The following is a 14,306-nucleotide window of genomic DNA, read 5'->3' as shown; positions in this document are numbered from 1 at the left end:
ATTGACCAGGTCCTGCCATGTAGTTCTGAGATGATCCCTCACCTTCCTCATGATCATTGATGCCCCACGAGGTGAGATATTGCATGGAGCCCCAGACCGAGGGTGATTGACCGTCATCTTGAACTTCTTCCATTTTCTAATAATTGCGCCAACAGTTGTTGCCTTCTCACCAAGCTGCTTGCCTATTGTCCTGTACCCATCCCAGCCTTGTGCAGGTCTACAATTTTATCCCTGATGTCCTTACACAGCTCTCTGGTCTTGGCCATTGTGGAGAGGTTGGAGTCTGTTTGATTGAGTGTGTGGACAGGTGTCTTTTATACAGGTAACGAGTTCAAACAGGTGCAGTTAATACAGGTAATGAGTGGAGAACAGGAGGGCTTCTTAAAGAAAAACTAACAGGTCTGTGAGAGCCGGAATTCTTACTGGTTGGTAGGTGATCAAATACTTATGTCATGCAATAAAATGCAAATGAATTACTTAAAAATCATACAATGTGATTTTCTGGATTTTTGTTTTAGATTCCGTCTCTCACAGTTGAAGTGTACCTATGATAAAAATTACAGACCTCTACATGCTTTGTAAATAGGAAAACCTACCAAATCGGCATTGTATCAAATACTTGTTCTCCCCACTGTATATATATCACACACACAGTACCAATCAAAAGTTTGGACACACCTACTTATTCCAGTTTTATTTTTTGTGTGACTATTTTCTACATTGTAGAATAATAGTGAAGACATCACAACTATGAAATAACACATGGAATCATGTAGTAACCAAAAAAGTGTTATTTTTGAGATTCTTCAAATAGCCACCCTTTGCCTTGATGACAGCTTTGCACACTCTTGGCATTCTCTCAACCAGGTTCATGAGGTAGTCACCTGGAATGCATTTCAACTAACAGGTGTGCCTTGTTAAAAGTTAATTTTTGGAATGTCTTTCGTTAATGCGTTTGAGCCAATCAGTTGTGTTGTGACAAGGTAGGGTGGAGTTATACTTTTTTCCCCCCACTGTATGTAACTCTGTGTTGTTGTTTTTATCGCACTGCTTTGCTTTATCTTGGCCAGGTCGCAGTTGTAAATGAGAACTTGTTCTCAACTGGCTTACCTGGTTAAATAAAGGTGAAATAAAATAATATAAATACATATACATACATATATATACATATCCTTTAAAAATATATATATTTCCCCTTATTACTTTCCAACCCCACCATCCCCTCCCTAATTGGAGTAAACTAGTGAACAACAATGCTTAGGCATCTGCTTGATGCTTATACATACTATATACATTTTATGGACACAGTCACTAATTATATTTTGTTTGTTTTTACTCCTGAACTTCCTCCGATCATTTTCATGATGTCCATCTGGTATGCTTCTATATGCCATATCTTTCACAAAAGCTCACAATATATAACCTATATACTTATTATGGACACAGCATTTCTTACACTAGTTATCTTGTTGTTATTAGTTGTTGTTATTAGTCCCATACTTCAGTTCCATTCAACACCTCCCATCTATCTCTTAACACCATCCATATTGGATTTTTCAACTGTACTGTGATGTTTTACAAAAGTTCTGAACCTTTCTATTCTCATTTGTTTCTACAGTTTGTGAATTGAAAATAAACATCTTTGCTAAAAGTATTATTATATTATTGATCGATTGACTATGGCTTTTCAGATCACCCAGTAGTGCTATCTGCAGGGTCAGCTCCATGCAAATATTGCAAATTCTTCAGCCATTCCTGGACCTGTGTCCAGAAACAAGCTACAAATGGACAGTACCAAAACAAATGATCTAATGATTCTGTCTCTTCGCAGCAAAATCTGCAGAGCTGGGAAGATTGTATCCCCCATACAAATAACATTCTATTGGTAGCAAGAATTTTATATAATAATTTAAGTTTTGAATCCGTCGTCGTTTTGCGTATCAGTTCATAAACACTATGCCATGGAATCAGTATGTCAAAAATCTCTTCCCAACTATTTTGCAATCTATATGGGACGGCTGTCAATCTTTTGGTCCTTAAATGAAACTGGTAAACTTTTTTTTATTTATCACAATTTTCTTTAACCAATTATGTTCTTTAATGCAAGGCCGACAGACAAGTTCCTTACTTTTTTCTCCTCTTCCATTTTTGCAGTAATGCTGCAATTATTTGGTTGTAATTTTGGGTAGAGCAGACATTTCCATATGTTTTTGTTAGCTGCATGTGCGACAACTCCACCATTCCTACCGATAATATCATTTACGAAAATTATACCTTTTTTAAACATTTTCTCAAAAAATAACGTTTTTTTATCAATTAGTATATTTGAGTTTAACCACAATATTTGTTGCAATATTTGTTCTGTAATTTCTGGAGGATTAAATTGAAATTGCATCCAAACTTTCTATGGCTTGTTTTAGAAATAGTGTCTTTGAGACGCAGAGTAGGTGAACGGATGATCTCTGCATGTGTGATTCCCACTGAAGCATGGAGGAGGTGGTGTTTGGGTGCTTTGCTGGTGACACTGTCTGATTTTATTTAGAAAGCAAGCCACACTTAACCAGCATGGCTACCAAAGCATTCTGCAGCGATACGCCATTCCATCTGGTTTGGGCTTAGTGGAACGATCAATTGTTTATCAACAGGACAATGACCCAACACACCTCCAGGCTGTGTAAGGGCTATTTTACCAAGAAGGAGAGTGATGGAGTGCGGCATCAGATGACCTGGCCTCCACAATCACCCGACCTTAACCCAATTGAGATGGTTTGGGATGAGTCGGACGGCAGAGTGAAGGAAAAGCAGCCAACAAGTGCTCAGCATATGTGACCCTGCCGATGAAAAACATCCCCACAGCATGATGCTGCCACCACCATGCTTCACTGTGAGGATGGTGTTCTCAGGGTGATGAGAGATGTTGGGTTTGCGCCAGACATAGCATTTTCCTTGATGGCCAAAAAGCTCAATTTTAGTCTCATTTGACCAGAGTATCTTCTTCCATATGTTTGGGGAGTCTCCCACATGCCTTTTGGCGAACACCAAACGTGTTTGCTTATTTTTTTCTTTAAGCAATGGCTTTTTTCAGGCCACTCTTCCGTAAAGCCCAGCTCTGAGGAGTGTACGGCTTAAAGTGGTCCTATGGACAGATACTCCAATCTCCGCTGTGGAGCTTTGCAGCTCCTTCAGGGTTATCTTTGGTCTCTTTGTTGCCTCTCGGATTAATGCCCTCCTTGCCTGGTCCATGAGTTTTGGTGGGCGGCCCTCTCTTGGCAGGTTTGTTGTGGTGCCATATTCTTTCCATTTTTTTATTATGGATTTAATGGTGCTCCGTGGGATGTTCAAAGTTTCTGATATTTTTTTATAACCCATCTTTGTCCCTGACCTGTTTGGAGAGCTCCTTGGTCTTCATGGTGCTGCTTGCTTGGTGGTGCCCCTTGCTTATTGGTGTTGCAGATTCTGGGGCCTTTCAGGACAGGTGTGTGTATATATACTGAGATCATGTGACAGATCATGTGACACTTAGATTGCACACAGGTGGACTTTATTTAACTAATTATGTGACTTCTGAAGGTAATTGGTTGCACCAGATCGTATTTAGGGGCTTCATAGCAAAGGGGGTGAATACATATGCATGCACCACTTTTGCGTTATTTATTTTTTAGAATTCTTTGAAACAAGTTTTTTTTTTTTTTTTTCACTTCACCAAATTTGGACTATTTTGTGTATGTCCATTACATGAAATCCTAATAAAAATCCATTTAAATGACAGGTTGTAATGCAACAAAATAGGAAAAACACCAAGGGGGATAAATACTTTTGCAAGTCACTGTATATGCGTGCCCTGAATTTTTTAAAATCTGCCTAATCATATAATTACATATATAATCCCTATTAATTCAATAGGATCTCTGAGGGCCTAGTCGTAAAGATTTTATTGTGGCATAAACACAACCAGTCATGATGTTTTCATCTAATTTGTCAAACAATCACTTCAAAGGTCTCCTTTACTAGGCTACCCGTGCACGTTCATCCACTTGCAGTGCCCAGTGCTTGACTTGGACAGGAGCTCACCTGACCTGAGTACCGACACCTAAAATGTTTCTATCACTTGAGCTCTTGTTCCTCTTATAGAATATTAGCTCAAAAGTACCATCACCTATTTTATTTATTTTTTATTTTTAGTCATTTTAGCAGACGCTCTTATCCAAAGCGACTTACAGTTAGTGAGTGCATACATATTTCAGTCCAAGTCGAGCACGGCACTACCCGTGAACGTGCACTACCCGTGCACATTCATCCACTTGCAGTGCCCAGTGCTTGACTTGGACAGGAGCTCACCTGTCCCTTCAACACTCTTTCCAGTGGTGAATGGAAGAGACATCTGTTACACCAAAAAGTGTAGACCAGAATTTATGCGTCCACTGTTGTCCGCGAGCATCTCAGTGTCGGCCACTCATCTCTGCCTTGGCCAAATTTCAGTGTTTTCATCTAACTACATCGCATTCTGGAGGGTAGGCTATACCACCAGTTTTCAAGTCCATTCGCAAATGTTTCATGCCTCTGACATCAAATTTTATTTTCCACATGCGCCGAATACAACAGGTGTAGACGTTAGTGAAATGCTTACTTACAAGCCCTTAACCAACAATGCATAAAAAAATACAAAAAGTGTTAAATATATATTTTTTAAAGCAAATAACTAAAGAGCAGCAGTAAAATAAAATAACAGTAGGGAGGCTATATACAGGGGCGTACTGATGCAGAGTCAATGTGCGGGGGCACCGGCTAGTCGGTAATTGAGGTAATAGGTACATGTGGGTAGAGTTAAAGTGACTATGCATAGATAATAAACAGAGTAGCAGTAGCGTAAAAGAGGGGATTGGGGTGCAGGGGCAGTGCAAATAGTCCAGGTAGCCATGATTAGCTGTTCAGGACTCTTATGGCTTGGGGGTAGAAGCTGTTTAGAAGCCATGCGATAATGATAACTGTAGGCTACTACACCATTTTGTTTTAATTATAGTGATGGGCTCATGTTTTACTGGTACGGCGTACCACATTCTTTATTATGCTGGGACGCCGTACCGGACCGTACCGCTTTTCTTTCATCCCTGGAGAGGGGGATTAGTTTACCTGACTGTGTTGTGATGCAGCTGGTCCCAGATGAGAGGCCTGCTTAGTCTTCAGCTCCGCCAGACACAGAGTCATGGAGCCAGACACATCCAGCAGTGCCCCAAACACACGCTTGCTACCTGGGGAGAGGGGGAGAGGGAAGGGCCAGAGTCTAGGGTTACTTAAACCTTCAATGGGCATTCAAAGAAATTTGGCTATTTTGGTACCATAGAATTAGATTAAATAGAACAGACATTACATTTCAAAGCCGATGTCTGGTGAGGGCTCTTGAGGCTCGTATTTGGTTAGTATTGCTGAGAGGGAGGGAGGGAGAGCGAGAGAAGCCATCAGCCATTGCAGCCTCTGTTTGTGCCACTGCAGGAGTCTCTGAGTCGGGTACTGTTTTAACACATACTGTACATAGAACGGAGGGGGGTTCACTTTTTTTTTATAGGTGTTAAGGGTTGCATAGGTGTTTTTGCTAAACCACCTCTGCCACTACTTGTTGAACACAGATTGTTTCTGTAGACATTCCTTATCATTTCACTGTATTCCCTTCCCTGCTGTTTGTAAACCTATCTGAGGATGGCATGCTGTTGGACGGGACATGAAGGGGAACTTTGATGGGCTCCAGACAGTGTCATCTCCAGCAGCCTCTGGCTTGTCAGGCTGGTGGGCAACAGGGGGCTGGAGCTTAGGCAAGAGAGCAGGGTTAGCCTCATTTTGCCCACCTACTTTGTGCTGTTTGTATCTGACATCACAAATTGAAAATGATAGAAAATTGTAAATGATAGACAACCCTGGCACTGGTTGGTTTCAAATACTGCTAGTGTTAAAACTACTCTTCACAAAATAGTCATTAAATGCGGTCATTAAAAACAACCTCATGTCCATCTTGCTAGCTACTAGTTCCTCTATGTTGTTGTTAAGGGGATGTTTATGGTAGGGCAATAAGCAGAAAAAGCTGGAATTTCAAAGATTGCGTAAGTAAGTCGTCTGGCTCGAGAGACTTTGCTTCAATCACATTATTGCTGCTTGTGGTCATATCTGTTTGCAGCTATGTAGCTTTCATAAAGGCTGTGGTAGAATTACATGCGCTTTTTATAAAAGAGCCCTATTACATTAAAAATACCATTAGGGCTAGTTGTGGTACAGGCTATATGGAAGACTTGTAGTATATTTAACTAGACAAGCACCACATTCCCACTTAAATATTTGGTAGCACACTTGTATTCTATACCATCTCTATTGCAGTTAGCACTGTAGTGTGTGAGTGGTATGTGTGCGTTTTTTTGTTTTATTGCTTTAAAGCAGGCTGTGAAAAATACATGTTTTAGGGGCCAACCTTCTTCAGTGTGATTATATTTTTTGTTTATCCACCAGAAAAGGGAGACTTCCTGGCTCTAGATCTGGGTGGGACCAACTTCCGGGTCCTGCTGGTGAAGGTGTCTGACAACGGGAAGCAGAAGGTGGAGATGGAGAACCAGATCTATGCCATTCCTGAGGAGCTGATGAGGGGCAGCGGCTCAGAGGTGAGAGGGGGGAGGATTCATGTGAGGCCATTTGGACGTACTGCCAAATTCTCTAAAACTGTGTTGGAGGCGGGTTATGGTAGAGAAAATGAACATTAAATTATCTGGCAACAGCTCTGGTGGACATTCCTGCAGTCAGCATGCCAATTGTGGTTGATAAGGGCTATGAAGTAATATTTGTAATATTTTACCGCAACATTATCATTTAGCTATTATACAAAAGAAATGGGGTTGGAAAAACAACCAATCATATCAATGAGCTGAAGGGTTTTCTAGCACATTGACCAGTTTGCTGCTGTATGTTAACACAGAACACCCCTCTGTTTCTCCCTAAGTTGTTCGACCACATTGCTGAGTGTCTAGCTAACTTCCTGGAAAAGCTGGGAATAAAGAATCAGAAGCTTCCTCTGGGCTTCACCTTCTCCTTCCCCTGCCAGCAGACCAAACTGGATGAGGTGAGGAATAAGGAGGGTGACCATTGAAGACCGCATTGGAAAGTTAAAGGGAAAGAAATAACTGAGATTTCAGAATGCCCCAGAAGTTTTCATTGCCTGTTTGTGTGCGTCTTTATGCAGAGTATTCTGGTGTCATGGACCAAGGGCTTCAAGTCACACGGGGTGGAAGGGAGAGACGTGGTCAGCCTTCTGAGGAAAGCCATCAAAAAGAGAGGGGTGAGTCAATAGAAAGTTAATGGGCCAAGGTTATACACTGAGTAGCCATTGCAGTGGCAGCACTACCTTGCCACATCATGCTGTTTCCCCCATACATATCATTTATGGACTCCTAGGAGCTTTCCAGATATTGTGTGCTACACATATCATCTGACCCACTAAGGTTATGCGGAAAGTATGGCATGAAGGCTTCAGGCCAGCACTATCAAGGCTAACTGAAACCCAGTGTTAATTCAAGTTTAGAAAGATACCGTCGCACTCAACCCGCTTGGGGGTTTAGAAGTTATTCATTGGTGCCTAAAACCGGTCCCAATAAAAGATGCGTGCACACAAATACATAATAAATCCAACAAATTATATAGATTTTTATAACACAATAGGCAGATACCCCAAGGTTCTTCTGTGTGATTTAAAAGATAAAAATAATAAATCCAACAAATTATATTTATATTTTATAACAATAGGCAGGGGAACCATATTACACACGGAATAATGCTTGTTAGTAGCTGACATGTCTGAGTTTGTCTGTTCCCATGCTTGCTGTTTTCACAAAGAAAATCCATAATGTTTTTACCCATTATTGTATGCGAACATTAAGTTTAACTCTTCATATTGAGCTTTACAGTAGTTTTCCTTCCATGTCTAAGGGTGTATTCAAAACACTCGGGTAAGTCGTAGCCCACTTTTTGCTTTATTGATGCAATCTGTTTTACAATACAAGAGTTACACAACACATTCCTTTATAATGTTTTATTTGGATGTGCATATCTTTCCTTTTTTCCTTGTATACAAAAGTCTGGATGTTTGACAAAAGCTATTGGCCAGTCTGCCTAGTCAGTGCCTACATCAAGGGGCCTTAAACGGGCAGGCCTCAAGTATCCTTGGTCAATACTGTGAGACAATTGTGGGAATTATGGGAGGAAAGTTATGGGAATGTACATTTACAGAAACATTTTGGAGAATATTATGGAAATGTACATTTACGTGAAAATTATGGGAATGCAGCTGGAGTGTATAGAGCCTGGTTTGAGGCCCTAGAGATGCAGAGAATGCCATTGTCTGCTAAGCTATTCAGTATTCACTAGCCGTTTTGTCTTATTTTCCTACATTTCTGTTTATTTGTTGTTTGTCTGATGATGAACTAGTCAGTGGTGAGTCCAGGGGCGATCGCTCGTTGAATGCAGGGCATGCACCGTCCACATGTCTTGCTAAGTCCACACTACGCTTTCCAAAAGCGTGGCGGGAAAAATAGGATGGTAGTCTTTTCTTGTGCTTTGCTCATGTCCTGACCGCTGCACTGATCTATAATGGAATTACTATGTGTTTTCATCCTTCCAAGAAAAGCACCTAATTATAGTTGAATAGGTCATCATTATATTGTGAACTGTGTCATCCACGGATTTCGAACTAACATAAGCTGTTGATTTCTAAAGAGAGATTTGCTAAAACACAGCTGCTTTCACAGCATGTAGCAGAAGTACCAGCTCTGCCAGAGACTTCTTGGCTGAACTAGCTAGCTGCTCGCTCTCTCTTAAATGCAACCCCGAGGTTCACATTTTGTTGCTTTGACAACATGTTGTGCCACTGTTTCATTTAGATTTCAGTGTCAATTCAGGACAGAGGCTTGTTTCCCTTGGAACTATGGAACGTTAATGCTGCTTTGTGACGGTGTTGTTGGGATTAGAGAGTTGCTGGTTCGCGCCCAGTGCTGGACAGGGTCCGGACCTATTCTGTTGCACTTGTATCTTTTCTACATTCATGTATGAAGCAGAACTGCTGTGGCTCGTTCCCTGTCTTTTACCACTTGAAAAGTAATAACCAGTTAGTTTGCTAGCAAAATTGCAAGCTAGTTTGAGTTTTCCTGTTGAAAAGCAATATCCCAAGTATAAATACAGTAAAGTACACACACGAAAGGGTACATAAAATAAATAAAAATATATATCCTTTGTAATACACTTTTTACACAACTGCAAAGTTCATTGAGTAGGGCTTTCAAGGAATTGGTCTGATGTGATGTCATCGGCCTCCCCCTTTTCTTAAGGAACAATAGAGGAGCAATAGAGAACAAAAGAGGAAAGGCCCATCCCCCCGCTTGTGTTATGTCATACCTGAACCACCTATTGAGATATGCCTTTTGTTAAGTCAATCAAGTGTTAAATGAGGTGAAAAGGAGACTGGAGTAGGCCCCCCAAAAAATATAAAACAGATTAAACTGGCTGCTAATAACATCGGAGTAGGACTGCTGATCTAGGATCAGTTTAAACTTTTAGATCATAATGAATAAGATTATATGGACAGAAGGGACCTGATCCTAGAACAGCACTACTACTCTGAGACACTTTCTGAATACGGGCCCTGATCACACCCTGCATCTTGGAGTTGCATCATGCGTAATGATTTCAGTCACCGCACGCTGGCCAAGTGAGTCACTTGTTAACTAAATAGTTAACTATGACCTGTTTCTATCTTTCCCCAGGACTTTGACATTGACATTGTGGCGGTAATCAATGACACTGTGGGCACAATGATGACTTGTGGATATGACGACCATCACTGTGAAATAGGCCTCATTGTCGGTGAGTCCCTCTCCATCCTAACATATATGGGGATTAGTGGGAATTTCTGTGATTTGTGTAATCCAACACAATGTTCTCAATCCCAGTATTTTGAGCGAGGTACTGAGCACTCCATCATGAATGCAATCCATACACAATCAATAGGACTCACTTGCAATATTCTGGCTCCCTACAGTGCATTCGGGTAAGTATTCAGACCCATTGACTTTTCCCACATTTTATTACGTTACAGCCTTATTCTAAAATGGACTACATTAATGTTTTTCCTCATCAATCTACAGACAGTACCCATAATGTCAAAGCGATAACAGGTTTAGACATTTTTGCACATTTAGAAACAAAACAACAGAAACCTTACTTACATAAGTAAGTATTCAACCCTTTGCTATGATACTCAAAATTGAGCTCAGGTGCAACCTGTTTCCATTGATCATCCTTGAGATGTTTCTACAACTTGGAGTCCACCTGTGGTAAATTCAATTGATTGGACATGATTTGGAAAGGCACACACCTGTTTATATAAGGTCCCACAGTTGACAGTGCATGTCAGAGCAAAAACCAAGCCATGAGGTTGAAGGAATTGTCCGTAGAGCTCCGAGACAGGATTGTGTCGAGGCACAGATCTGGGGAAGAGTACCAAAACATGTCTCCAGCATTGAAGGTCCCCAAGAACACAGTGGCCTCCATCATTCTTAAATGGAAGAAGTTTGGAACTACCAAGACTCTTCCTAGAGCTGGCCGCTTGGCCAAACTGAGCAATCGGGGGAGAAGGGCCTTTGTTATTATAGGTGTGCTAAGCTTGTAGCGTCATACCCAAGAAGGCTCGAGGATGTAATCGCTGCCAAAGGTGCTTCAACAAAGTACTGAGTACTTCAATATTGTGATATTTCAGATTTTTATTTTGCTGCTAAAATTTCTAAAAACCTGTTGTTGCTTTGTCATTATGGGGTATTGTGTGTGTGTGTATATTGATGAGGGGGAAAACAACTATTTAATCCATTTTAGAAAAATCTGTAGTGTAACAAAATGTGGAAAAAGTCAAGGGGTCTGAATACTTTCCGAATGCACTGTATGTTCTCAACATAGAATTACATATAGAACACTGAATTATTATAGGATCTCTTGGTGGTCACTTTCAATGTTTTGATGTTTCTAAAAACTGATGTGCTGAGAGGCCTTCATTGTGTGAATACAGTCCATACATGCACTCTCCCCCATATGTATTTGGACAGTGAAGCATTTTTTTGGGGGGGCTCTGTACTGCACAATTTTGCATTTGAGATCAAATGTTTCATATGAGGCGACAGTACAAAATATCACCTTTTATTTAAGGGTATTTTCATACATATGTTTTACTGTTTAGAAATGAAAGTCCTCTGTAGCTCAGTTAGTAGCGCATGACTCTTGCAACGCCAGGATAGTGGGTTTGATTCCTGGGACCACCCATACGTAAAACATTTATGCGTTTATGACTGTAAGTCGCTTTGGATAAAAGCGTCTGCTAAATGGCAATTTTTATTATTATTATTATTATTATTATTATTATTATTATTATTATATTTAATCGCCCCCATGTGAAGTCATAAGTATTTGGACAAATTCACTTATATGGTAATTAATGCACGAAATGACTACATAAAGTTTGTGACTCAACAAACTCGTTGGATGCATTTGCAGTTTGTTTTGGTTATGTTTTACCCAATAGTAACTGAATGGCGACTGGAGTAATTGTCAACAACGTTGACATCAGCAAACCGTTCGCCCACCACATACACGTGGTCTGCGGTTGTGAGGCCGGTTGTACGTACTGCGAAATTCTCTAAAACAACGTTGGAGGTGGCTTATGGTAGAGAAATGAACATTAAATTCTCTGGCAACAGCTCTGGTGGACATTCCTGCCTTTTATTGTCCCCAGAACCAGTGTAATGATCATGCTTCTTGATATGCCACACCTGTCAGGTGGATGGATTATCTTGGCAAAGGATAAATTCTCACTAACAGGGATGTAAACAAATATGTCCACAGAATTTGAGAGAAATAAGGTTTCTGGGATCTTTTATTTCAGCTCATGAAACATGGGACCAACACTTAACATGTTGTGTTTATATTTCTGTTCAGTGTATATGTATGAAAATACCCTCACATAAAAGCTGACATTCTCTACTGTCGCCTCATATGAAACAAAATGTGCTTCACTGTCCAAATACATGTGGAGGGGAGTATAATCAGTATGTAAATAATGCAACTACTCTGGGTTTATTGTGACATGTTCAATCGTGCTTTGGTGTTGTGGTAAGAAAGGCTTAGCATTGAAACCTCTGTACAAATCTAAACCTTGAAATTAGATTTTGAAGCGTGATTGTTGATGATTCAATGTCCACATATGCTCTTTAGAGATTCATTTTCTTTGTCATCAGATTAGTCATGCATGCTAAATATACAAATGATTGAATTTAAAACACCCCGTTAAAAAAAACAACAGATTAAATAAATAAACAGCCAGCATCTATTGTTCAACAAAATAAACACTCTTTTGCTGATCATTGGAAAAAAGTAGCTGGCACATAGTAAAGCAGGGATACTCGGTTGTATCCAAGCCTGGAGGGTGGGACAGAGTACTGCTGGTTTCCAGATTTGAGAGTATCCCTGTATGGAGCTGAGCTCAAGACCAAACTACTGTAGGGCTCACCTGGGCTTGGAAAGAGGAATCTAAAATGGCTCAGGACAAGAAGAGATGGAGGGGGGGGGGGGGGGGGACCTTTTGGAGGCCTTATGTGCCTGTTGCCAACAGTATGACCATGTTTGTCTATCGCTGCCCCCCAGGTACCGGCACTAACGCCTGCTACATGGAGGAGATGCGTCACCTAGAGCTGGTGGAGGGGGACGAGGGAAGGATGTGTGTCAACATGGAGTGGGGGGCGTTCGGGGACGACGGCGCTCTGGATGACCTCCGTACAGACTTCGACCGGGAGATCGACGCCGGCTCCCTCAACCCCGGCAAACAGCTGTGAGTGACAGGCAGACACATGGCCCGCCCTCTACTTCTACTATACCGTCTATTACACTAGTCATCTCTGTCTGTTGCCCAATGCCACCTGGAAAAGATATCAACCTCCAGCTGCCTTGTAGATCCGGCTTGATGTTGAAACTGTCATTTTCAGCTTGTTAACTCTTTAGACCCCAATAGAATTCAAGAATGCTGCTGTAGATTACTGAGAATTTTCACAATAAAGCTAATTTTATCACATTTCAAACCGACATAGCTCAAAAACAAAGAATAAATGACAATTACAAGTTAACTCTGTTTTAAAGAGCACAAACTCTTTAATATGATACCACATTCATTTCAATAGGAATAACACTAATTTCATCTCCCATTGTGTACAGACACACTCACTATAAAAAGAACTAACACTCAAAACAACAAAGAACTCTAAGAGTATTTAAATTGTAGTAAATTTGACCAAATTACTCTAAAAATGTACAAACTATAATATGTTATACTTTGAAATATTATTTACATATACCTCGTCAAAAATGTATCAAAAAGTTGACCAGAGGACACTATTCAGAAATTATTTCGAAACCCACACAAAGTAAGCTATTGGATTGGCAAAGATTCTTACTTCTGTTACAATATAAAAATGCAAACAACTATTCAGAGACAATTTCAAAATGTTAGATAACCTCTCTCAATACAATTTAGTAGAGGCCAGGCCTGACACAACTTGTAGAAATAGTACTTTGATGACAATTTAGTGAATTAAACAAGTATTAGCTCGAGAAAGATTCAGAAACACAACAACTGTTCAGATACTATTTTAAAACATACACAATTTACCTATAAGATTTGTAGTAGAAATGAATGTCACACTCACTCACACAAGTGTTTTGTGTTTAGCCTACACCAAACATTTCATGGAAGTTGTTGAAGCATGGCCCCATTCTACAAAGTGGCACAAAATGTAAAAAATAATACTGACAACAATTCAGTAAATGCAACAAGTATTAGATAGAGGCCGATAAAGAGAGAAGATTAAAAAAACACTACGTTTTAGGCTAGCTTCAGAATTTTTTGCCGAGATTAGTAGGACAAATTCATATTTTATACTGTCACCTTAGTGTTTGCTTTTAGCCTACAACATGTCATGGAACTTCTGGAAGCACGGCCCCATCCTGCAAAGTGGCACAAAACACAGAGCACCCAAAGGAAGTTTCTACACACCTCCCACTCTTTGCCCTGCGTCCACTCTGGATGCACACCAAACACCCTCTCTTGCGCCCTTCAAACTGCACCAGGGAGTGGCCTGCTTTCAAATTATGTATTACAACTCGGTCCACTCCCCTTGGTGCCACACTCTTGGCTCCCCGCCACTGTATCCATCACAAAGCGCATGCACAGTTTGCATTTTGAATGC

General features: G+C 40.5%; 1 protein-coding gene across 2 annotated transcripts in view; it reads left to right on the top strand.

Annotated features, from left to right (window-relative positions):
- The window catches only part of LOC311141936 (hexokinase-2-like), a 58,450-nt gene that overhangs the window by 20,787 nt on the left and 23,357 nt on the right, over positions 1–14,306 (top strand). For both annotated transcript variants that reach the window (XR_014614254.1, XM_084177452.1), the window contains exons 3-7: positions 6,493–6,641; positions 6,977–7,096; positions 7,217–7,312; positions 9,789–9,888; positions 12,712–12,895. Coding sequence is in view for 1 of the 2 variants with exons in the window: in XM_084177452.1 (XP_084033578.1) it covers positions 6,493–6,641; positions 6,977–7,096; positions 7,217–7,312; positions 9,789–9,888; positions 12,712–12,895 (649 nt within the window). In the remaining variant the exon portion in view is untranslated. The remainder of the gene's footprint in view (positions 1–6,492; positions 6,642–6,976; positions 7,097–7,216; positions 7,313–9,788; positions 9,889–12,711; positions 12,896–14,306) is intronic.

The sequence above is a fragment of the Coregonus lavaretus genome (genome assembly GCF_964263955.1).
Source record: "Coregonus lavaretus genome assembly, chromosome: 14".
NCBI lineage: Eukaryota > Metazoa > Chordata > Actinopteri > Salmoniformes > Salmonidae > Coregonus > Coregonus lavaretus.
This window is presented reverse-complemented; position numbering and strand designations above follow the sequence as displayed.